We start from the raw sequence: 24,106 nt of genomic DNA on the forward strand, positions 1-24,106 counted from the left end.
CACAGTTTCTCTTTATACTAACACAAACTCTGTATTATTGCAAATATCCTCCACACCACTAGAGTCACACCAGTGTCTTATTGCAGAAGGTGTTATACAACGCATTTATCATTATACTGTTCCCTCTGCTTGAGAGATAAGTATAAAATTGCTCACCAAAGATAGGAAAATGTATATATTCTCAAGATTTCCAAATTACATCTTTAGCTTTCCTATGGTATTACTCCTTACTTCTTCCCTCCTATATTTAGATCTTGACTTATAGATGAGGGGCAGGGGGACTGAACAACTTTTTAAAAGTTTTATATTTAAGATGAGCAACATAGATTTTCATCCAGGTGTGAGGGTCTCAGGCTACATCTCAACACCTAAAGTGTATAGAAGTATTAAAGCTGCTTATATGTATGAATTACATACATATGTATGAATTACCTCTAGAGATGTTTTCAAGGATGTAACTCAGAATCAGTTTTCAAGGAATTCAGTCGAATAACTAACCAGCATCTTTGAAAATTACACCTTTATATTTTCTAAAATTTTCACATATACCATATAAAAAACCATACCATGTTAAAAGAAATTATTCCAAAGGCATTGTCATTTGATAAGATTGTTACAGTGACAGCTTTGGGTGAGCCAAGCTTTATCTTTGCAGATGGTTTCTAAAATTAACAAAACAAAATCAGATATTAAATACAGTGATGAGCAAAAACCACACATTTTGATTTTCCTGTCTTTTCAGAGTAAATACTAGCCTGTAACAAGTTGTATGTCTTTTTATTATATATTACAATGAAAATTATTTAAAGTAATAGAATGCACCAAAGTAATTCTTAATTATTGAGGAAATACACTCTATACAGTCAACAACAAAGTGCTTGAAACAAAATTTGTAAATGATTAATCATAGTTTGGCAACCTATTAATGACACCATAGCAATACGGAACTAGGTATGAAGCACTTAGCACTGCCAGGAACTCCGAAGTTGTTCTTTTTTTCCTAACATTTGTATAAATCTGAAACTTTGAAGCTATTACATTGAGATATCAGTTAATGGAAATTAAACTTTACAGTGTTGTAAAAATGAGATACATCTACAAATCAAAGGAAGAAGGAAGGGAAAATATGCATTTTTATATTCCCTGCAAACATCTCCCGAGATGTGTAATAATTGGCAATAAAATATAAAACTTATCTTTACTGAACTGACATCAAACTTAGTCATGAACTGTTACCTAAAAAATTAAATGTGAACCCCTCTCTTGTAGCATGACTCCTGTGAGACCGAACAATATGCAGAGTTTTATCGATAAGTATTCAAAAAATTGTTTGTTTTTAGGTAAGTCTCGTTTACCCTCTGCTTCTGGAGGACTGGAAGCCATTCTCTTTCTTTTGCTACTTCTACCCTCTCTTCCAAGTATGGTCTATGCAGGAAAACAGGGAAGGCTGAGAGTCTCTTCACAATCTAACTCTTCTGGGCTCTAATACACCTTCAAAAGTCCGCAGCTGAATGCAGTGCCCGCCAAAGTTTCAGCCTATGTCTATACTGCACAGCAGAGACACCCATAGGAATGGCAAAACCTTCTGAAGAGCAGTAAGCACCGTCCAAATGTTAGTTCTTACCTATTAGGATTCAGACTACCACAAGCAGTATGACTACATTGAAATCTATGGAATACCACTCATTTATGTCAGATTACCCACTGCTTTGGGGGGGACAGATAAACTGAAAAATTGAGACTTACTGGTAGTGTCAAGTAAAATGTGAATGTCTCATCAGCCTCTGGAAGGTCATCATCACAGACAGATATATACACTGTTCGGTTTGTTTCTGTATCAGGTATAAATGCAGCTGCATATGTGTCAAAAAAGTCTCCTGTGTTTTCTCCATCGATCTGCAATAAATATACAACTGAATGACATCTCCTTCTTCCCCCACTATCTTCTATAATATTATTCTGGACTCATTTAACAGACGTCATACACTCTTCTTTGCACATAATTCTTCCTGCAATTTCCCCTGCTGTCATTTCTGGACACAAGGTACAGATAATAGCTCCTCATATCCATGCTGAGTAACCAGGAAAAAAATAAAAAAACAAACATAACCGTTTATTCAGAACCTTTTACAACTTCCTTCCTTGCAATTGGTTATCTTTTGCATAATGCACCATATGACCATTTTTTTAATGGAAAAGCTATTCCTAGCACAGATCTGTATACTTCATTTTACCCTACCTGAATTAAACTATCATAAAACGTAACTGCCCTCTGCCTTCCTGTCTCACTCTAGGGACTAGAAGGAGCCTAGGCGTTTAACCTAGATTAACATTTTGATTGCCAAAGTTGGCAAGACGAAGTCTTCTACAATGAGTAGCCCTGCTTTCATTTCAGTCAACAAAAGAAAATCCCACTGATTCTACTGTAAGTAAGGTGGTTAGAGGAGAAATTACAAAGGCAGTAATGTCAAGACAGCAAAGAGTCTAGGTTAAATTTATAGTTGGAAACAGACTAAATGGAGAGAAGTCACTGAACCAGCATAGCTGCCACACCTGAAACTACCATCCTTTCACTAAAAGTTTGAATGAACCATTGTGAAAAAGCCTATTCTTCTTTTGAGAACAGTGAAATTAGAAGTTCAGTGAAGAGGAAACAAAGTATGGAAGGTGTTTTTGTGGGTCTCACCTATCATTGGACATATTGGCAAGTGCTTTTTATGTATCCGAGCCAACACTAGACTTAACCAAAAAGCTCTTACAAAAACAGGCTATAAACATCTTCCTAAGAGAGCTGCTTAAAATATTCATGTCAGGGACTGTCATGGTTTAACCCCAGTTGGCAACTCAGCCCATGCAGCCGCTCACTCCCCCCTAGTGGGATGGGGGAGCAAATTAGAAGGGTAAAAGTGAGAAAACTCATGGGTTGAGATAAAGACAGTGTATGTAATAAGTAAAGCAAAAGCCGTGTATGCAACCAAAGCAAAACCCAGCCAAACCCAGCACAGAAATAAATTTTGGAGTTTCAGGTCCTTAATATGGAAACTAAGTTACTCTGCTTGTTATGTCAGTAAAGTGCACTAGTTTCAAAGTACAATCAAATTTTCTCAAGGTTTTCCCCTCAGATTTTAATAAAGTGTGAAATCCCTGCAGATCAATTTCTATTCCTTGTAATTTCTAAGACATATATTTTTCATATTTAGTTACAGGAGAATAAAATAATGTGCAGGAACATAGATAATTTCTTTTGTCTACAGACTGTAGAAATTCATAAGCAGTACATCTGTTCTGGTACACTGCTGTGTTCTCACGTGGTACTCACACCACTTAGCATCTTACTCCATACACAAATGGTGCAGCACACTCTAAACGGTTTAAACTTTTAAAGGGAATACCATTGAGATCATGGTTAATAACAGCTAAGAAATAAAGCAAATAATGTAAAAATACTAGCTCTGATCTCCAAATGAATTGAACAATGTAATTTTTAAAATTCATATGGAAATCTGACTTAAACAGTGGAGTAGCTATTAAACTGCAGGTTCTACAGTAGTCTGGAAAGGAAAAATTGTTATATATCCACATTTTCAGTATGAGCTCACAACCACAATCAAAATCAAACAAGCATATCAGTTTGGACTTCTACCTGAGCAGTAAAAGCTGCCTCCTTGAGAAGATGCTTATATCATTATTTTGAACCTATTGATGCAGCCAGCAGGAATTTACTCAGTTACAGAAATTGGGTGTTCCTTCTTCAAAGTGAGGCATTGTCCCAGTCAAATACCACCATCCTTTTCACTGGCTTGATAAAAACAAGCAACATTCAAAACTTCAGAAAGATACTGATATTTACTAAAAATATAACTGGCATAGTTTCTTACCGACACAATTGCTGTGATGTTAGCAGGCTTCCCCGTCCTTTCAATTACAAGGCGTATAACAGTTGTACTTGTTTCATTAACTACAAATTCTGTTTGTCCACTGAACTTCACTTCTGTTTCTCCAGATGTGAAATGAATGAGCAATGCTAAAAACAAATAAACTAATAAAGAAGCAGAGGGCATCCCTACAGAAAAAGAAAAGAATAATTAAAAATAAATTGTCAATCTAAAATACATAAAACATTCCCAGCTGACCTTACCAATCCAGCCAACCATTCTTAACCCTTCAAATACTGTGATTATCTTGTGAGCTTCAGAAATGAGATGAAAACATGCATAGGTCTCAGCTATAATTAAGTCAGACAATGTAATTATCAGCTACCTCTAATTCTATTTTCATAATTTTAATCTAGTGATTTTCTAGACAGTATTTACCAACTTTTTTTCCAGGGGAGGAATAAGTAACTTCTTAAAAAAAAAAATAAAACAATGACATTGCCACAAATGTTTTCATTTTCAAACAAATAATTAGCTCAAATGTTGACAGTTCTATTTCCACTTTATTAGCTCTCTTGATTCTCTTTAGAAATAATCGTGAATTGGCATGAAGGGTGAAGGGTTGGATGTTTGTAGTCATCTCATAGACCATCTTCTGACACCTTATGGACCATGAAGTGTTCTTAAACATTTGTATATTTACAAGAGATTCTTTTCACTGCTTCACTTATCCCATGATTCTTTCATGTTTTCTTGTCATGGAGAATCACTGTGGCACATTTTAATGCCACTGTAACCTTTGTTCAGACAGACCTCTATTTCTATTTATTTCTGCACAATGTCTCGTTTTCTTTTCTGTTAGGATAAGACAACTTAAAGCTAAGGTGGCTTACTTCTCTTACATCGGAGTCCAGTTACGTAATGTAAAATACAAGTTTAAGTTCCAGTGAAGTCATCAGGTGCCGATACTGTGAAAAACGCATTTTTAAGAGGCTGTGCACAACAATTGGAAGCAGCTGTTGTGTTATGGAGAGGGTCATATTGTACAGTGCTGACCAGAACTGAGAACTTGGATGCTGGATGGAGCATATTTCTGTTATAAGGATCTGAGCAGTTTTTGAACAAACCAGGAGAACAAAGTTGTGCTCTATACACCAAAAAGCATTATGGCATGTATTTTTAATGGAATTAGTTCTTTCAGCAAGTTTCTTTTAATCTGCAGTCACTATTTTATAATGTTACTTTTTAAAATTTCTGTACAAAAGGTACAAACAATATTTGTGTAATTGCACATGTAAATGAAATGTCACTTTGCTTAAAATTATGCTTCCAAGTGCTATGCTTACCAGACAAATCTAGTCAGTGATGGTTGGATAAACTGTGCAGAACATATTACATCAATATCCGCATATCAATAATATTTAAGTTCAGTCATGTTTGCAAAGCACTTGTTTTCATTATTTATGAGTGACAGTAAATGAATATTTAGTCATAAATGATACGTGAAACAGAAAATGTCATGTGTAAATTGAAACATATTTTTGTAAAGTGTGTGCCAAATTTGTAATCAGAGTACACTTGAGGTCCAGTGCAGATCTGAGTGTTTTATGTATGCAGTCAGGTAGCTTTAATCTTGCACTGAACGGAGAATAAGATAGCTTTCAGACCACTAAAATTAACACAGATTCAGAAAGACTTCAAGACTTTGATTCACCTTACAATCAATTCTATCTGGGCAAGGGTTAATTTTATGTTGTGAGGATGTGAAATAAGCTGCTTTCAGGCAAGTTAAAGAACAAAAATTATCCACAGACATGACATATTAACTAACTGTAAGTTGGAAGTGCAATCAAGAAAACTATCAGCGTCTTTCAGAATTTCAAAACTCCTACAATCAAAGGCTGGTGAGATGACAGAATTAGCCCATTTTAATTACTTATAATAAAAAATTCTCCTACCTGTCCTGAACATCACAGAGGGAACAGGCCAGCAATGAAAGTAAGTGCAAAAAATCAGGACTAACCATTTTCCCTATGAAAACAACTATCCATTTTACAACCTACTTGAACAGTGTTTTATTATTTCCAGCAAAAATGTCACACAGTAAAATAATTTTCCTGCAGAACTTCACATTGATATAAGCTTTTATTAACCATGAACACAGTCCTTCAAGATATACATGGCTCTTACTGAGAATTCAGTGCGTAACAGACTTTCAGGAACAAGGCTTGATTCCTACATTTCTATCTATTTAGTAATTCTAGTGTAGAAAAAGTTTACAGCAGGAGGCAAAGATAAATATATATACATAAAATCCCTGGGATTTAAAATTGTCAGCATTTCCAAAGTTGACTGTATTAACTTGCAAGATGTTTTTGTTGTTTTTATGTGGAACTGCTCTGAAAAATACAAACCTTCAAGCTGGACAGAGAACAGTCGTCTAACCTTTTAAACTCTGAGACAATTACACTGTCTGCAGATGCAGGCATCATCCATACTAAACTGAGGAATTCGTTGACCTTTTAGCTTCAGCTGTTACCTTGTCATAGACTTCGCAAATATCTTCCCACGGTACATGCTTCTAGTAAATAATACTGAAAACATGATCCTTGAGGGCAAGATTACAAAGTTTAGAATTACTTGAATTCTATTACTTCTACTAGAGAGCATTCTAAAACTATAGGATTACTCCTGTGGAACAAGAGAGGTTTCACAATCATACCATCAATTATTTAGCTGGTGTGTATTCTTCCTTGTTACATTATTTGTACTAAGATTTACTTTGCACGGCCTGCCAAAAGTAGTTTTTACTCTGTTTATATAAACTCAACTCTGAAAATCATGATTAGTTTTAAGAATTGATGTAATATAGTAAAAATAACATAAATCAAGACTTGGAGAATGCAGAACAAATTTATTCAAATAGCTGAAAAGATATTAACAGTAGGTAACAGTATTTTACTTTACTAAATATGAACTCACTCTGTACACAAAAGTCCTACATAAATCTATATGGGAACAAAGTTTGTTCCATATTAACTGAATTGCATAAAGTTCAGCAGAAGCCTTTGCAAGATCAGGGAGTAAAAGATGACTCTTCCCCACCTCCGTCACCCCAGTGTATCACAGGTGAGTTTATTTTTTTTTTTTTTTTTTTTAAATGGAGCTGAAACTCTAGTCCTTGTTTACTGCTAAATTTTGGTAAACTATGGGTTTGATTCATTAAATACTTGCACTGCTTCAGCTAAATATTATTGAGTTCAGTTCTCTCAATCCAGGATATTCAGTCAGACTTTAAAATAGATTAATGAGTCAAAATAATGTAAATGTTCTTGAAACAACAACAACAAGCAATGGACTATTATACATCTTTAGAGTATGTACAAGCCAGTGGACCAACTATTCTGTTACTGTGTTCTGAGTAAAGCCATTTCAAATAATGATTTGTAGTATCAGCGTTAATTAAAGCAATGCTACACACTGAGGCCTAGATTGTAAGGGCTTTACAATAAAAGTTTCTGGTATCAAAACAAAAGAAAGTACCTCTCAAAAAGTTATCTAGACATTTTAATGATATTAAAGAATCTTAAAAGTCTAAAAATAACATTCTTCAACCACGTAATTAAAAAAAAGTAATCTACCTCAGAATTCTTAGTCATGATCCCTAACATTTTCTTTTAGTCTGCGCTTTATGGCGCTTTCTGAAGCACATTTGTGTTCCCCCAAAACACAGAATCCTACTGTAGAACCCAGTAGAGCATACACTGATTCCACACTGCAATTTCCACAGTAATGTCACAAATTATGTGAGGAATACCATTTCAACCTATTGCCCAGTTGGAGCCAAGGAGAGGTAGGCTTATGAGACTGGTGTTTCTCGTTACTGATGAATCACCAGGATTAGCTTACTTTTTCTGCTCAGTGTCTGGAACAAATTTCAGATGAAGATTTTAAGGTTTATAAAGAATGAGTGGTCTTTTCAGCAGACTTATATAAAGAATGAGAAGTCTTTTCTGCAGATTTTTACACTGGCTTCTGTGCTTAATAAATCAAAACCCTTAAGAATGAAAAGATCTCCTGGCTGTTTTCATTGAAGGGTAACGGCACCTATGGACTAGGGCACATGGAGAGATCAAGAAGGGAAATGAAAAGGCTGCGAAAGATTCCAAATCTGAAATCAACTGAGCGTAAAATGCCAGATATGGAATGGAGAACGGCAAAAGAAAGGGGAGCTCACTAACAAAGAAGCAGATGGAAGGACGGATTAGGTACCCTATACCTCAGACTTGCCATTGCTGCTCGGGAGAAGAAACAAGCAGGTATGCTAAGCAGCACCTCTTCCACCCAGCAGCTACAACTTGATTACCACCGCTCATCTTCACACCACTCACCATAGACTTCTGAAGTCCACGGACACAGTGCAGCAGAGCAAGTGCAAAGCCTGGTGCACTTTTCACTGCCTGTCCTTGTCTACTCCCCGTGATTACAAATACCCAGCCAAGTAGAACATTCAAAAACTGGCACGCCTAGTACTTTGCATTGAGTACAGCATTACAGCTATCAATGGTTGCCAGAGAGAAGTCTATTCACAGCTGAGATGTCAGCACCCAGCAGCATCTTTGGCTGAATACAATGGGAGAGAGATACATGTGCTCTTTCATATGTAAAGAGGAGATTCTCTGTAGTACACAGGAACAGCACAGAGCAAGAAGTTTCACAAGGTCATTGGCCTTGCTGCACCTGTTGTAGAAACATATTAAAAACCTGCATATTTTCAGCATTTTTATTTTAGGCATTCTCAGAACCACTGAAATTTACAACAGTATTGGAGAACAAGCTAGGAAAGCATCAGGAATTATAAAACCTTCCATTTACTAAACTTCTTTCTATGTTGTCATGACCCCAAATTATGAGAGAAGTATTTTATTTCAGACTGGGGTTTCCTTTGCCTCAAAGTTCCCACAGTTCACACGTATGCAAAGGCAGACACAACAGCTGTGTCTGCAAAACCTAGCATTTGGATAGCGGGTGTTACCCAAGTCTGCTCTGCGGGTTGCTGTTTCTTTTTTGGTTTGGGCTTTTTTGTTTAGATGTGGGATAAGTAATTCTCTCACTCTAATATAGATGGGAAAAAGAGAGTGTTCTAAAGGTACTATTTCAAAATAATATTTCCCTATATCCCTTTTTTGCCTTCAACCTGCTTAAGGTGGATAAAGCATGAGAATTATAGTAAGTCACAACATGTACTGCTTTGTCTGCACCCCTGGACTGCAATAATAGTTGCAGCATTTGGGGCAAGAGCCTGTCTCACTACTTTCCATGCACGTTATTCAGTGTCACTGGATGCTTTTGCTTACAATTCTTCTCTAGGGCTTCCTGTCATCCTCTTCACTACAAAGACATTCCAGGTACCTGCCCATCATCCCCCTTCTTATTAGTAACATTGCAAAGTGCTAGCCAAAGCACAAATACAAACTACTAGGGGCTGATAATCCCTTGATCACCTTTCACTGTCCTGAAGTTTTTGGGCTCAGCTGCTTACTTACCTACTCACTACTGCTGCTGTGACAGAACAATACCACAGCACAACCTCAGGTGCTAAGGAGATTTATCTCCATTTGAGGTTAATGATGCTGATTCTCCTGACCATTTGCCTTCTAACAGTTACAATATTTAAAAAAAAAAAAATATTATCTATGACCTTATGTATCACTGGGAATGGCCAATTTAATGTAACCTGAACAACATCTCCGTATGAAAATTCTTGCTCATGCAGTTATGTTCCCTTGAAAAAGGCACACACCCTTCAACATAGATATCTTATCTCAAGTATGAAAAGATGCTTAAGCTGCCTGCCATTGCATCTATATTTCCTAGTCAGAAAGGTAAATCTGTCATCATAGCCAGAAACCAATACTGAAAGTGGCAAATCTGCAACCGAAGGCCAAGACAGAGGCCTGATGAGAAATCCAAATCACTTCATCCAGTTATTAGAGGTCACTGAGAGGTAAAAATTGCAGCAAGCCCAGAGTACCCCTTCGAAGCTTTGTGGCAGCTTCTTTTCCCTTCCTCAGAAGAATTTGAGTGGATCTAAACTATATCCTTAAATTTTAAGTTCTAAAGCATGTAATCATCACTGGAGAACCACCAAGTTTTCTCTCTTAAGCCAGGTAATGCTAAAGGCTTTCTGAGGTAACTGCCTGGTCTGCCTGTTCTCATTCTAAGCAGGGAATAAAGGGCAAAACTCTCAGGCAGTGCTGAATCCACTATGTCTGTTTGCTAGCAGCAAGCAGAGAGAACACAAGCCTCTTCCACAAACATTTGCTGTTACCTTATAATTTGCTGGTCAAACAGAGAACTAGACAATAACTTTGACTAGCTGTAAGATCCAGATTATTTTTACCCAGAGTACCTCCAGTGAAATGACCTGGAGATATTAAGGCTACTTTATATTTAGAACAGAGATTAGAGTCTAATGTAAACAAACTTTGGCTGAAATCTGCTAATTAACATTGTTATGAAATACACCAGTAGGAATCTGAATTTGCCCTAATTTATACTAACAAAACAACACTGATTTCACCTGCAGAACTTCTAACTTATCTCATGCAATTCATGAGAATCTATAGTTCTAATTATATACTGTAAAAAACCAAGATACTGTTTTGGAATAGTTCCACTTAGCATACAGTATAGATTTAAGCAAAAGGTAAATCTAGTTTTCAGCTCCACATTGGAAATCCTTTTCCACCTATATAGTTCTTATGAAAACAACAGACATCCTTCACTAATAGAAATTATTTTACAAGGTTTTCCAGAACCAGGGTCTAGCTTTTTACCTAGGCATTTTGCTCCAAGTAGGGCTTGAGACACTATAAGCACTCATACTCTCTCTGATGGCTTCTTGCACAAAAATGCAAGCAGATTAAAAACAAACAAACAAACAAAAAAACCCAATCCAGCATGAAAATACTTAGCACTCCCAGCTCATGCTTATTGTATAAGTAACTGTAGGACTGAGCCTACCACAGGATCAGGCTCTTACACATATGGAACCAGAAATCCAGCTGAGGAAGGTCTGCAGCCTTCAGTGAGGAACACTCGTTTATTCTGCTTCAGTAAAGATCTGAAGTTTCACAATAATTTCCATTTGTATTTCTACTTCAGAGGTTTCTTGCACATCCCCAACACTTTTACTTAACATATTTTTAGAACATGTGAGCTGAAGACAAAACTACCATAGCTTCAAATACCTAGTACTTGTCCTGAATGAAGTACTATAGCCTGAATGAATAGCATATATCAGAAAAAATAATTATGGGCTTCTGCAGTATATTGGTTATCTTTCTCATACTTAAACAAAAAATGTAACAACCTGTTTTGCAATAGTGCTTCACACATAATAATCTTGCAAGAAAAAAAATCTGTAATGTATAGAACAGTAAATTACAGCTTCATGGTGGGGATTAGAAAGCATTATTTCAGATGTACTGACAGAAGAATTATCGCTATCCACAGCGGATTCTTACAAGTTAATACGCATGTATAAACCAAACAGAATTTTAATGTGTTGCCTAATTATTAGAATAATTGTGTGAGTTATTCTTGAGTTCACAAAAGTGTATTATTAAACATGAAAATTTGTATCAACTATATATATTAAAGACATATCTCAAAACAAGCTTCATTTCTACAGTTAAATGTATTAATTTTTTTTTAGATTACAACAAAAAATGTTGGTTTATTACAGATCTGTATTTTACAAAGTCTCCCCAAGACTTCTTTCTGTGGAAGTAAAAATATATTTGTATCATTTTCAAGAAGATGATTAGCATGGGGCCCTCACTCTAATCTAAACTGTGAATTAATCATTTAAATTTGGGCAATCTGTTTTTAAATAAAACACATGATAAAGTATTTATGTGCTGAAGAGAACTCCCCAAGCAAAATTTGTTTGGGTTCAAAGACTTCTCACACTCCTTTTATCACGTATTGTGCTTCCCTTGGCTTTCTAAACCCTTTAACCTATGTCACAATTTAATAATCACTATTTAATAATTATAATCATTCCCTTATTAACTGGGTATTTCTTTTCGTTCTTCTAAGGCACCCTGTAGTTCAAGACAAGGAAATCTCTTTGTTGATTAGTTATTTAAGACCAGCAACAATAACTATGCTGGAAAGAAAGGTGCTTTGAGAGGATTACACAGAGCTAGTTCTCAACAGCACCAAGCCAAGAGCAGCAAATTACAAATCCAAGTACTTCATTGCATGTAACCAAATTGGCTGGTTGAAATGCTAATTGCCTTTCAGCAAAGCTAAAGGCAGACAGGGGACCCTGTGCTTCAGAGAATGACATGCATTTTTTACTCCACTTCTGCACCGTTGTCTTGCTGAGAATTATTCAAAATCTATTCATAAAGGTAGCTCTTTTCCTAACCTTTAAAAATGTGGGAAATTTCTAAAGCTCTGACCAATACCTCAGATCTGTTGGCCTGCCAAACCCATAACAGATGGCTGAATTAAGGCCATGTTAAATCCTTAATGAAGCAAAGCTTGAAACAATTCAGAGCAGTAACATATTGGACCAGTCCAGGATAAGTGACTGAGAAGCAGGAAGTTTCTTTTGCCATCTGAAAATGAGAATCATAACTGTAATCTAACTAATAAATTTATACTAGATACCAAATGAGAAAACCAAACAAAAATCTCTTGGTATATGAAAAGACATTGCTATGACGTTCTAGAGGAAAATCTGTCTTCAACTTGCTAAAAAATCCACAAACACAAAAGCTGCGATGAATATGGAAACCATCTCTGTTGTTTAATTTTGCCAGAGAAATTTAGCCTGTCAAATAAAGTACAACTTTATCTTAATTGCAACCTTGGTTTGGACTTACAAATTATTTCAGTACAAAGGAATTTAAACAATTTTAACTAGATTTATAAGAAATATTCATAAGCCAACATATGAAACAATGTTTTTCATATTTTAAGTTTCCAAATTCTTTCTGCAAACAGCCGCATGTTCTCATATATGGAGTAAACTCAGTCTTGAAAATGTTGATTGACACAAAGTATTCTCCAGTGAGATTATTCACTCAAAGAGTGATTTAGGCAAGTGCGGTTTTGCAGAAATAGTTTCATTTGTGATTCAATAACTTTTTTTCAGAATAAAAAAAGTTACAGTGAGTCCACTTGGAATAAGATAAATGGCCTCTAACATTGATTCCTCCTGTCAATCTTTTTTTCTAGGAAACAGTAATATAGCTCCTATTAGGTAGATATAATTCTTGAATTTCTGGAACTACAACAAAGGCCTACAATTGACAGCAATCATTCTGTAAGCTTCAATTTCATGATGGAGATGTTATACAGCATCTGAGTCTTAATACATATTGAAAGAAGTATTCAGATACTACGTATGCTTATTTCTAGTGAGGAAAAGTGTTATATTCACCATTATACCCAAGAGTGACTATACCTAAATTGGCCAGTCTTGTAGAGCTGAAACACAAGCACAGTATCTACAAACTAGTAAAACCAATCAATAGGATTACACATGTAAAACTAGTTATGTATGTGATTCTAGGAGGTCAAGGCCAAATACTCCCTGAGCAAAGAATTTCAGCATATTCTTTGTATTTTCTCTTGCCTACCTACTTTTTTTTATTTCTTAGTGAACAACTAAATTGACCCAATACCAAGAACACACAGGAAGAGGCTGGCCAAGAAAGAAAAAAATCAGAGAACAGGGTTATGCAGCAATAAAATGAAGCTAAATTGCATCAGATAACCTATCCCAAATAACAGGAAGAGTTGGACATACAGTTTACTGTTTTGATGTTTCCAAAAACATCTTAGACTAAAAAACTTCAGATGTGGTTGAGACAAATTTTAATCCTTCCTTTCTTCAAAGTGTGATGCAAGGACATACTTTTCCATCAAGTTTTCAGTGAAACATTCTAAAATTAAAGTTTTGTTAAGCTTATAGACCATTGCTACATACTTTTAAAAGTACAATAATTAATAATAAAAAGCATCGTTACCATGCTGTAATTCTGAACAACTATGGTAGCTGTGTAACAATGTCAAAGGTGATTTGTGGGTCATCAATTTTTTTCTCCCAAATTGCCATAAATTGTTTGTACCCCATGACTGAGATCCTTACAGACCTCTGCAGTGGTATTCTTCTTTAGTGGTTTACACTAAAGGTATGTGCTTTCACAGCTTCTCCAAGAGTTCAGTTTCAGTCATTATATTCATGTCTTAAGTAAAATATGCATGTAAGCATTTGCAGACTTAAGCACTCTTGTTTTTTTTAATGGAATTCCAAAAGCAAATAAAAAAAAACCTGGAAGACAGTAAGTGTAATTACAAAATTCCATGTATATTAGAGGTTTTAATAACAGGTTATGATTTAGACCTGATTCTGAAAATGTCATTCAAATAAAGCTTACAACAATTTCCAAGGGAAGTATTGCACTCTGGGTGTGAATGCATAAGGATCAATCTCATTCACTAGTATCAACTCTTTAAACCTCATCCAGTATTCTTTTTCAGCCTTAAAAATGCTGACAGCACAAATAAACTGCCCAGCACTATTTCTCACAAAAGCCAATATCATTTTTCCCATTGATTTCCATGTGACCAGGACACAGACCACAATTACAAGTTAATAAGCATGTGCTCCCATTATTGATGTTAATTAGTTCACTCAGATGCAAACTTAGTAAATACCATTGATTTCTTCAAGTAAAGCTACTAAAACACAAAAGTGTATTGGAAAGCTAGTAAAACACAAACCTGTGTGTTAGAAATCAGTAACAACATAAATATAGTAAAAACAAAAAATTGGAAATTAAAAATTGTACACCCTTCCAATACGTTAGCTTTTACATTATCAAATATTTGGCCACTTCAATACTAAGCCTAATACGCCACAAATTATTTTATTTCCTCAGGAATCTGCTTCTCCTTTCCACATGGAAACACTGAATATGTTTAGTAGGAGAAAGCTTGTTTTAGGCTTAAGGGACAGATAGACTAAAAATACTACATTCTACCTTCAGTTATTCAACTGCCCTCATGGCAGATTCTCAAAATGCTTAGTATTTAACTGAAAGACTCATTCTAGAAGATGTGTGTGAAGTATTATCAGAAAAAACACTTTCGGCTTTTATATAATGAATAAGATTTTTAAAAATCACATGTTATTTCACATCTGCACTTTAAAGCAATTATAGACTCATTAAAAAACAATGATTGATTTTTGGCAAGCAGTTCTGCATACATTTGATCTTAACTTCATCTGGGCTAGACAGAGTGAATTATGCAATGTCTTATACAGAATCAGCATATCAAAAGCAAGAAGCACGAGCAATATTTCCAATTGTACTCACTTACATGTCATATTTTAATTATTAACATGTTTAATATTAATTCCTTATCAGATGATGATTTGAAAAATTCATTCTTACTTTTCACTCACTCTCCTTTGCAATACACAATGCATACGCAACTCCTCCACTTCTTTTATTTTCACCTAATTTAAACAGTCAAATTAATGTTTTGTGCATTTTCGAGAGGTAAAAATTGCCACCTGGGACACTTCAGACTGAGTTTCATCCTTCTATGATCCCCTGAGAATAGGATTTTCCATTGGAAAGACGGTTGTCTCCACCTGCCCTGCTCTGCAGAGCAGAAAGAGGAGCTGCTGGAACAACAGAAACCTTAGCAGACTTACTATCCAGCAGCCACTCACGGGTGAGCCACACGCTCGTTGTCTGCCGCTGGTTAAACCCTCTCCCTGCTGCAACAGGTGCTGCTGGCAGAACCCTCGAGCTGGACAGTGAACATCTCTGCAGCTGATACGGGATGCTTCCAAAGCAACTACCACCTCAGAGAGACGACAAACCTACCTAGACCCGGGGACATGGACATCCGCGTCTTCTGGACTCCGCCAGCCGCCTGCACACTCTCTGTCACTCACGCATTATGCATTCCCCTCTCCTACTCCTCCCTCTGCTCCGCGCAGCGTCCAGCACTCTCCTCCCTCTCCTGACTCCTGCTGCCTTCCCACTGCTGTGGAGATAAAAGGGGGTGGGATGGAAGAGGACAAAATTTTTTCAGACACCAGCAATTGCCCCTGCGCTGCTGTAGTTGAGGTAGAGCTAGCCCCGCCAGTCACTGCCTCGGCAGTTCTTCCATTTAGCTAGGACTGCACTGTTTTATTACTGGAGGCAGCAAAACTGGCAGGTTTTATTACTGGATTATGACAGATTTTGGATTCAAGTCCTCGGCTGCACCAGGACATGCAGCTCATCTTAATTCACAGCTATTCAGTGCTTGGCAGGGAGAAACAATTTCCAGTCCTAGATCAAGCATTCTGGACTCAGTAATTTCTCTAGCTAATATTGAATTCACATTTTATGGTCACCGTCATTCCAAGCAAATCCTGAGCAACGGCAGAGATATAAAGACACAAAGGCGGCACTCGGATCTTGCCAGTGTTGGCCCCCAAACTCCCCAAGTCTCCCATTTAATGGTAAACAAGTGTCAAAATTCCTACTTACCCAGTATGTGTTGATGCATATAAGCCCCCAAACATAGAAAATACTGAAATTTGAGGAATTCCACTTAGTCCCATTTACACAGTCTTCACTGTATTTCCAGAACCTGTATGGGAGCTACTAGATCTGGAAAAGTGGAAATCCTATTGCAGACGAATGCAGCAGCAGCAGCACAATTCCATGTAGCTGAATCCAGTTACATCCACTAACACCCCCACGCTCCCTGCATCTCTCGTACAAACGGAAACCATCCTATCAAATTTTTAAAAAGCATCAATTCCAACTCCAAGGAAATCCCAATACACTCCTAGTCTACAACAGTACGCAACCAACTATCAGGTACTTTGAGCTTGCTGGATCCTGTCTGGTTTTTTTTGTCCCAAATCCTCAGACTTTTCTGTCAAAACAGTACTCCTAAGTAGCTTGAAAAATCATGCCTCTGATACAACTGGGTGAAAAAGCAATGTAACAACCAACAGGCATCTAACATGGAACTTGACAGATGCATTTTTTAAAATCCCATATTGCTTATTAGTATTGAATACACAGAATCTATTGTAAATGCCTATTTTGATACATATTAGCATATAAATACTTAGAAACAAATCCAAATATAACCCTAGCCTAATTTTAGATTAGCTTTATTTCAGACAGCAGATTTACAGAAAGGGCAGAGGGAAATGTTAAGCACAAAATAGGATTCTGCCTTGAATGAAAGCAGAATGATTTTTACCTTTGCTCTAGTTTGCTGAGAAGTCATGCATTTCAAATGAGCTTCCTCTGCTTTGCTTTTAATTTATTTGGAGCATATGGAAAAAGCAATCACAGTGATAGAAATCGCAGAGAGAGGAAGCACCAATTCTGCTAAGGCTAATATAATCTTTGCATATAGAAGGAAGGGATACAGCACAGAAGTTCTTAGGACAAAAAAAATGACAGGATCTAGAAGAATCTATGCCTTCTGATGGCATTAGCCTGGTCACTACATCAATACTGCTTTGAGCTATGGTGATCACAATTCAGGAATAATGTAAACAAACAGAAAAAGGCAAAGAAGATGCTAGAGAATGATGAAAGGTTTGGGAAATTACTTATCAAAAGACTCAGAGACCTCAAGAAGTATTTTGATTATAACAGTAAAAGTGATGCTTCAAAGTAGAAGGCATTCCACCTAACAAACATCAGCCATCCAGTCCAACCTAGTCACATAGTAGGATTGGATAACTACCTCTAAGAGGTGCTTATTTCTCTATGACTAAACAGGGAGTCCAAATGACTATCTTAGCCTACCACCTAACTTTTGGATAATGACATTAGGTTAATGTTAGGCAAGATGAATCTTTGGATTTACTCTGTATACAGCTACAGAGAAAGGAATGTTGATAAATAAAAATCTGCAGTGTAACAGATAAAGGTATAGATGATCTAATATGCAGATGCCAAAGTAGACACTAATAATCAGAATAAACTCCAGGTCTTAAGAGTGAAGGAAACAATCCACTGGAATGACTCACCAAACATTATATTAAAATACCTCTTTTTTTAAAAAACCACAAGTGTACTTTTTTCTTCTAAAAAGCTATGCTGTGCACTTAAAAGGAATTCAGGTAGATGTGTATGATAATCCTTGTTACATGTCTGATCACTTCTTGCACTAGTCCACCTGTGTTTATTTATTAATATATTTTTGATCAATACTTTATTATGCATATCCCATGCACCAGCTCCACTTTTTCTGTACTGAAAAGAGAGCAAGAAGCACTCCTTCAAAGGTCCATACTATTAGCTGCCAAATTTTGCACTAGGCAGAAATTAATGTATGAGCATGAAAGATAAGCAGCATGTTTTTCAATACCATACCATTATTATTTTCCTATCTTAGCCTCACAATCTAGATCCCATATTGTTTTTCCTCTCTGGATCAACAGGTGGAAAGGATACTTGAGGTGTAAGATTATTTTTATGTTTTATTCTGTAATTTTTTTTTTCAGCTTATATAAATTACTTCATGTTGTCCTTCTGTCATCCAGTTTCTGTGGGAAGTTTGGCTCCCACCAACAGCTATCAAGTTGCTCAGTATCAGAGGGGCTGCCTTAGTAGTCATCAGTTCTCAATTACAGCAGACCTGAGCACATTAAACATTGGTAATTACTGAGCTAGAAAACAAAGGAAGAGTGAGAACTCAGACTTGGGCTCACTAATACACATGGCTAATTTCATGGGGTCTTTCAACAAAACTGCATTTAGACCCAAAATGACTGTAGCTTTTGCTACTCTTTCCCACTCAACACACAGTACTCCGTGTTTTCTCTCGATACCCGAGGATTTCCCGATTGCTGTTTTTCATCATACCACTCCAGAGACCTGTGCTTCCCTTTGTTACACACAAGGATGAGACAGAGCTCCCATGGGATTTTGTCAATGGTGGTCCTCAACCAGCTGGAAGGTTGTTGGTGATTGACATGGGACACTCCATGCGCACTTTTAACAACTCAGCATGCTGCCCACACAGAACTCTCAGCCCTTACAAATGTCAGGGGTAAACAATCAGGCCTGGTATTGAACCTACAATAGATCTGGCATTGCACAGGACTATGCCTCCAGGTCAGCCTTAACTTCTCTTTTCAATAAAAGCAGTAAATAAGGTGTACTAAGTACACCCCTCAATTCTTCGTTTGTTTGGATTTCCTTTGTTTTGAATTCATTAAAGCTCTGCAAGTTAAAAATGGCTCTGCTGCGAATAAACCAATATTGAAAGCAGCCGCAATAGAATCAATGGCCCCCAGTTTGTTTGTTTGTTTTGAAAACTTGCCTTTTCCCTTTATTGGCATCATCTGAAAGGAAAGGCCAGAGAAGAGGGAGTTAGAAGAAGAAACAAATCCCTGAGAAGGAAAGCAGGACTTAAAGGAGCAAGAAGAAAAAAATCCAAACAAAGGGCGTCAGAAGGGAGCCCTTCTTGTTTACATTTTTGTTTCTATTAAGAAAGATTTTTGTGTTGTATGAAGGCCATTTGGTTGTCAATCACAGGTACTGCAATCTCAATCTACCAATATTAGAAATAAAAATTAAATGCTGATAATAAATTTTTCTGAATATCCATAAATGCCACCAAAATTGAGGTTTGTTTTCACCTGTGGCATCCAAGCTTCAAAATTCTGGACTAAGCACTTATTTGAACGCAAGCAGCAAACAAGGAGATTCTGAGAATCTTGAAATTTCAGTCCTGCACAGATTTCCACATTGCCCTATCTATCACCTTTTCTTGTACTTCAGCTGAAGCAGATTGAACTACTCAGAATGAGGAACATTAAGCATGTGCGTAGCTCTTTCATAGATCAAGCCTTAATTAAAATACACCAGATACAAGTTAACTTTACTGCCTTCCTGTTTATTAATGAATCACTTCCAGTATGACACATTACTTCAAAAATACATAACATCCATCCAACACTGTTCTGATTAGTTCTAGTGTATAGGCAGAATACTGAAGCTGATCTTCCTCCTCTCTTCACAGAATAATCAACAGGACACAGAAGATTTTCTTGCAAGAAATTCACTTCAGTTTGGTGATTGGTTTTTTGGTTTTTTTTTTTTTAAAGTGGATTTTCTCTGAACAATGGTGCACGGTGGTGAGTATTTCTGCAAGACAGACCATTTTTAAGAACATTATAGACCACCACAAGCACTTACATTCTTTCCTATGCGGCTGTAGTTTGATATTTGATTCCAAATAGATAGTTGTTTGCTTGGCTGATGTCTAGGATGCATTCCCCGTGTTCGTTCTTATTACTTCTTCTCAATGTGATTCACACTGAGGAGCAGATCCAACTGGCAGCGTTGAAAGAAACAGCAGCCAGAACTACAGAACATGACTTCAGTAGCATAGTCTTCAGGGAACTGTGCTGAAAGCCATGCTTTGAAAGACAGCAGAACTGACCAAGACTCATACCAAAGATGTGTGTTTACCTCAGAGCCTGACTAGTCTGTATTACCAGGCTTCTGACCACTATCCCAATAGCAGCATATGATCAAGTTTGTGTGGTGTGTTCTTCTGATCACTTTCCTGTTGCCATCTAGCTGCACTCTCTGGAGACTCCTATCCAGCTACCCCACGCCAAAGAAAGACACAACCACCGTCAGGTATTACCTGATGCCTCTTCAGTTGTGCTAGCCACAGTGTGCTAGCACTGCTCTCCTTCCTGAACTGCTTCACACCCTTCTTGATGGACTGGGAATGCTTTACTATTAAAATATTAATTTTACTGCATAGCTTCTGGACAAATAAACAAACACATGCAAGAAAGAGCACAAAGTAGAGAAATACAAACAGTACTAGTGATCTGAGAAGACTGAATGACAAAATTTGAGTATCATGCTTCTGACCCAGTGGTTTATGCCGTACTGGTTGATGTGCAGATGCATGCAGGTAAATTCAGGTTTTGATCCTCTATTTTTCAGAGATGTCCAGGATTCAAGAAACTGAAAAATGAGAACTCCCAAGCAGATTGTGCTCTTTTTTGAGGACAAACATTAATTTGTTTATGCTTCCTGTGATCAGCTTGGCAAAGGTCAACTTTTTTATGGTACAGCTCCTTACTTGTATACTGATAAAGCATGCTGATGTTAATACCTAAAAAGAGCTTTTAACTGAAAAAATTAAGTATTCCTATTATGAGGAGAAAAGTAAATGTCCCCTGGCATCTGTTCATGGGAGGCTGCTATATTTTAACACATTACAGCAGAAATGCTGTTCGTATAATCATAACCTTTTTATTACTGAACTTAGCTACACATTTGACAACACTTTCACAAAAAATGAGATGACTTTTAGGTAATGTTAATTTAAATATGTTCAACTGTAAAAAACTGAACAAATTAATGAGAAAATAACTTCTTTGTTTCAACTTACTGCAACTCAGATTTGGTTGATCAAGATCCAGTGTGCAATTTTGACACAATTTCTGTCATTTTTGTGTCAAAAATGACACAAAAAGAATGCCATTTCTGGAGAGATGGTTTGGTCTTACAATGTTCAGTGGCTTCTTTCAACCCACAGTAGATGCTAACTGGCTTGTAGGTCACATGGAGGAAGAGCAAGATGAGAACTTGGCAAGAGTTGTCTGCCCGCTCCTCTTGTGCAGTTATTGTTGCTAAATAAATTGCAGTCTTGTTTCTTCCAATCAAGTGTGTCCAGCTCTTCATTTGTGGCATGTCACTGACAATGTAGGTAGTATGCAACAAATCAGAAGCTTTCTCATAAAATATCCATCAAAACACACAACTTCAAGGCATGTCAAGCACTAGACTGTAAATTCAAAAAGAACGCTTAGCAAAAGTGCATTTTTTGGAAGGTAAAACATGATAAAAATATTAAAAACTCCCCATAATCTCTTGCATCTAGATTGCTCTTAATCTCAAAGTCCTCAAAAAGTATTTCAGACTAATAAAGATAAAAGCAAAAGGGTTCCAGCTGCTGCATACAACTTCACTTGCTTTCCCAATTCACAGACAAGTATTTTGTTTGCTTCTTTTTGAATGAGGAAAAAAACTACTTGGAAACACAACTAACTTATGTTTTTCAACTTAAGAGTTGACTCTTCACTCTTCTGAAATTCTTTACATGAAACATTAAAGTGTTTACTCATTTGTTGCTTACTTTTTCCCCTTGAGATCAAAGAGTTATTACTTGAGTAAATGTGAAATTAAGTACCCACAATAAATGTAAGCTTCCAATGGAAAGCTGTAAAGCCAAAATTTCTGTCTCAGAAGTAACTATCCTCCACTTTTATGAATTTATTTTCCTGGCTGTGGGGAATCCTGGCATCCATCCTTGCTGTAAAGCTGTGTCTGCAAAGGGGCACGGCAACATCTTAGCATTCTGATGCTGAGACAGTGATCCTGGGGACTCTCAAGCACGTAGAAGGAAAAAAAACAAACCTAACAGCTAATACAGAGGATAACACGTGCTCTCTTCAGAGTTCGTCTGCAGGGGGAAAAAGATGCAACTATTCTCAGCACATCTCTTTTCAGTTTCATTTACAGTTTGTCCTGAATGAAATCTAAGGCCTTCAGGATTTCCTTCTCTTAATGTAATGCTTGATCTGCAACATTTTTAAGGTAACGAAATAACTGTATGTCATTACTTTTTATTATTTTTTAAAATGTGACATCTACAAAGTTACTTGTTTATTATCTCCCTCTTCCCTGTGACACCTGAAATTTTAGTACGTTGGATGCAAGGAGATGGAAAATCAAACCACTTAATTATGTTATACTGCAAAGCACCCTAAAACAACTGCACATAACAGTTCTAGACCTGATTTGTAGTTCATTATCTAGGTATTGCAGAAGCCCACACTGATGCAGTAACATCACTTGATATAAAAATATTCCTAGAAAAACATAACTCATGTAACACTACTATGAAACACGCTTTCACATAGCCTTTTAAGTTATGGCATTGCAAATCAAAAGCAAGAGGTGTTTCAGACAAGAAATAAAATGTTCTGTGGGAAAGTCATATATGAAGGAGAAAGTACTGAAATGCATGTTTAGGGTATACAGAATAAATCAATAAAACCCATGTTGCTTAAAATCTGTATAAGATCAGCTAACTTGATCTTTTAAAGTTGTTTCCAGTTTATGCCCACCATGTGTGGTGCTTCCCTGTGGTTTGTTATTTTACTTCAATGGCAGAGGGAGGAAACCAACAAAGCTCAGTAACCATACTGCATAGCACAATGTAACCATGGAAGCATTTGTCCACTTGTCAGAGCCTCTCCAGAATGATTCAGCCATTCATTTCATTGAATCAATATTGAAGCTTTTAAGATTTATTACTTGAGGGTGGAGGAAAACTAATAAAACAAATTCCTTGTTGCTTCCCATTAAATACATCTTGTCACAGTGGGCATATTAATATCTTGTAAACACTTTCCTGACATCGTGTGGGCTATGTTACTGTCTCTCCTTATGGAGGGATTACTTGTAATGTATTTGCATTAACATGCCTGATACTCATTGAAAGAACTTAAAGGTTTCTGACACATTCTGCTGTCCCGTATAGAAGCTGAATCGAATAGAAAGACAAAAGTTGTAAGAAAACAGGGGTGGAGGGAATCTGTTTTAAAATTCATGAAAATGCTCTCATCAAAGAGTTTCTATGTCTGCTCGACCACTCTCATTTATGTCATAAACTAGACATTTGTGATCATACTTTAAATGCTTTAAAAAGTTGAATGGGGTGATTTATTTTAGAAGTACTTTCACATTTGTTAACATATGCTATAGTTATCTAAAAGTGACAAAGATAAAGTCAAAACTGAAACCAGCATGTTTTGTATGAAAAATAACCTTTTCTTAAGCTCTACACGGATAAATATTCTAGATTACACATAGCTATAGTACAGGATAATTTTTTCTTTTTTTTAAAATCAACTTTATACTGCAAATTTGAAAAAGTATAGCAAGATGTTTACAGTTACAGTACCATTACTATTACTAGTATCAGGAGCACGAGTATTAATTCAACAGTTTAAATTACACTTGCATGCCATTATAGGTGAAAATTTAAGGCACCTTAAATACACAGTTCAAATATTTATCAATATAGCAGACTGTGAATGCCATACCTGCTCCTATATCAAAGCTTTTCAAGAC

General features: G+C 36.5%; 1 protein-coding gene across 1 annotated transcript in view; it reads right to left on the reverse strand.

The window, feature by feature from the left end:
* Positions 1-4,061, reverse strand: part of GPR98 (G protein-coupled receptor 98) — a 284,088-nt gene extending 280,027 nt beyond the window's left edge. The window contains exons 1-3 of the mRNA XM_010578035.1: positions 3,879-4,061; positions 1,747-1,896; positions 567-662 (exon numbers count right to left, since the gene is read on the reverse strand). Of these exons, the coding sequence (XP_010576337.1) occupies positions 567-662; positions 1,747-1,896; positions 3,879-4,061 (429 nt within the window). The remainder of the gene's footprint in view (positions 1-566; positions 663-1,746; positions 1,897-3,878) is intronic.
* Between the last annotated feature and the right edge of the window lie 20,045 nt (positions 4,062-24,106).

The sequence above is a fragment of the Haliaeetus leucocephalus genome, unplaced genomic scaffold, assembly GCF_000737465.1.
Source record: "Haliaeetus leucocephalus isolate CR32 unplaced genomic scaffold, Haliaeetus_leucocephalus-4.0 Scaffold598, whole genome shotgun sequence".
Taxonomy (NCBI): Eukaryota; Metazoa; Chordata; class Aves; order Accipitriformes; family Accipitridae; genus Haliaeetus; species Haliaeetus leucocephalus.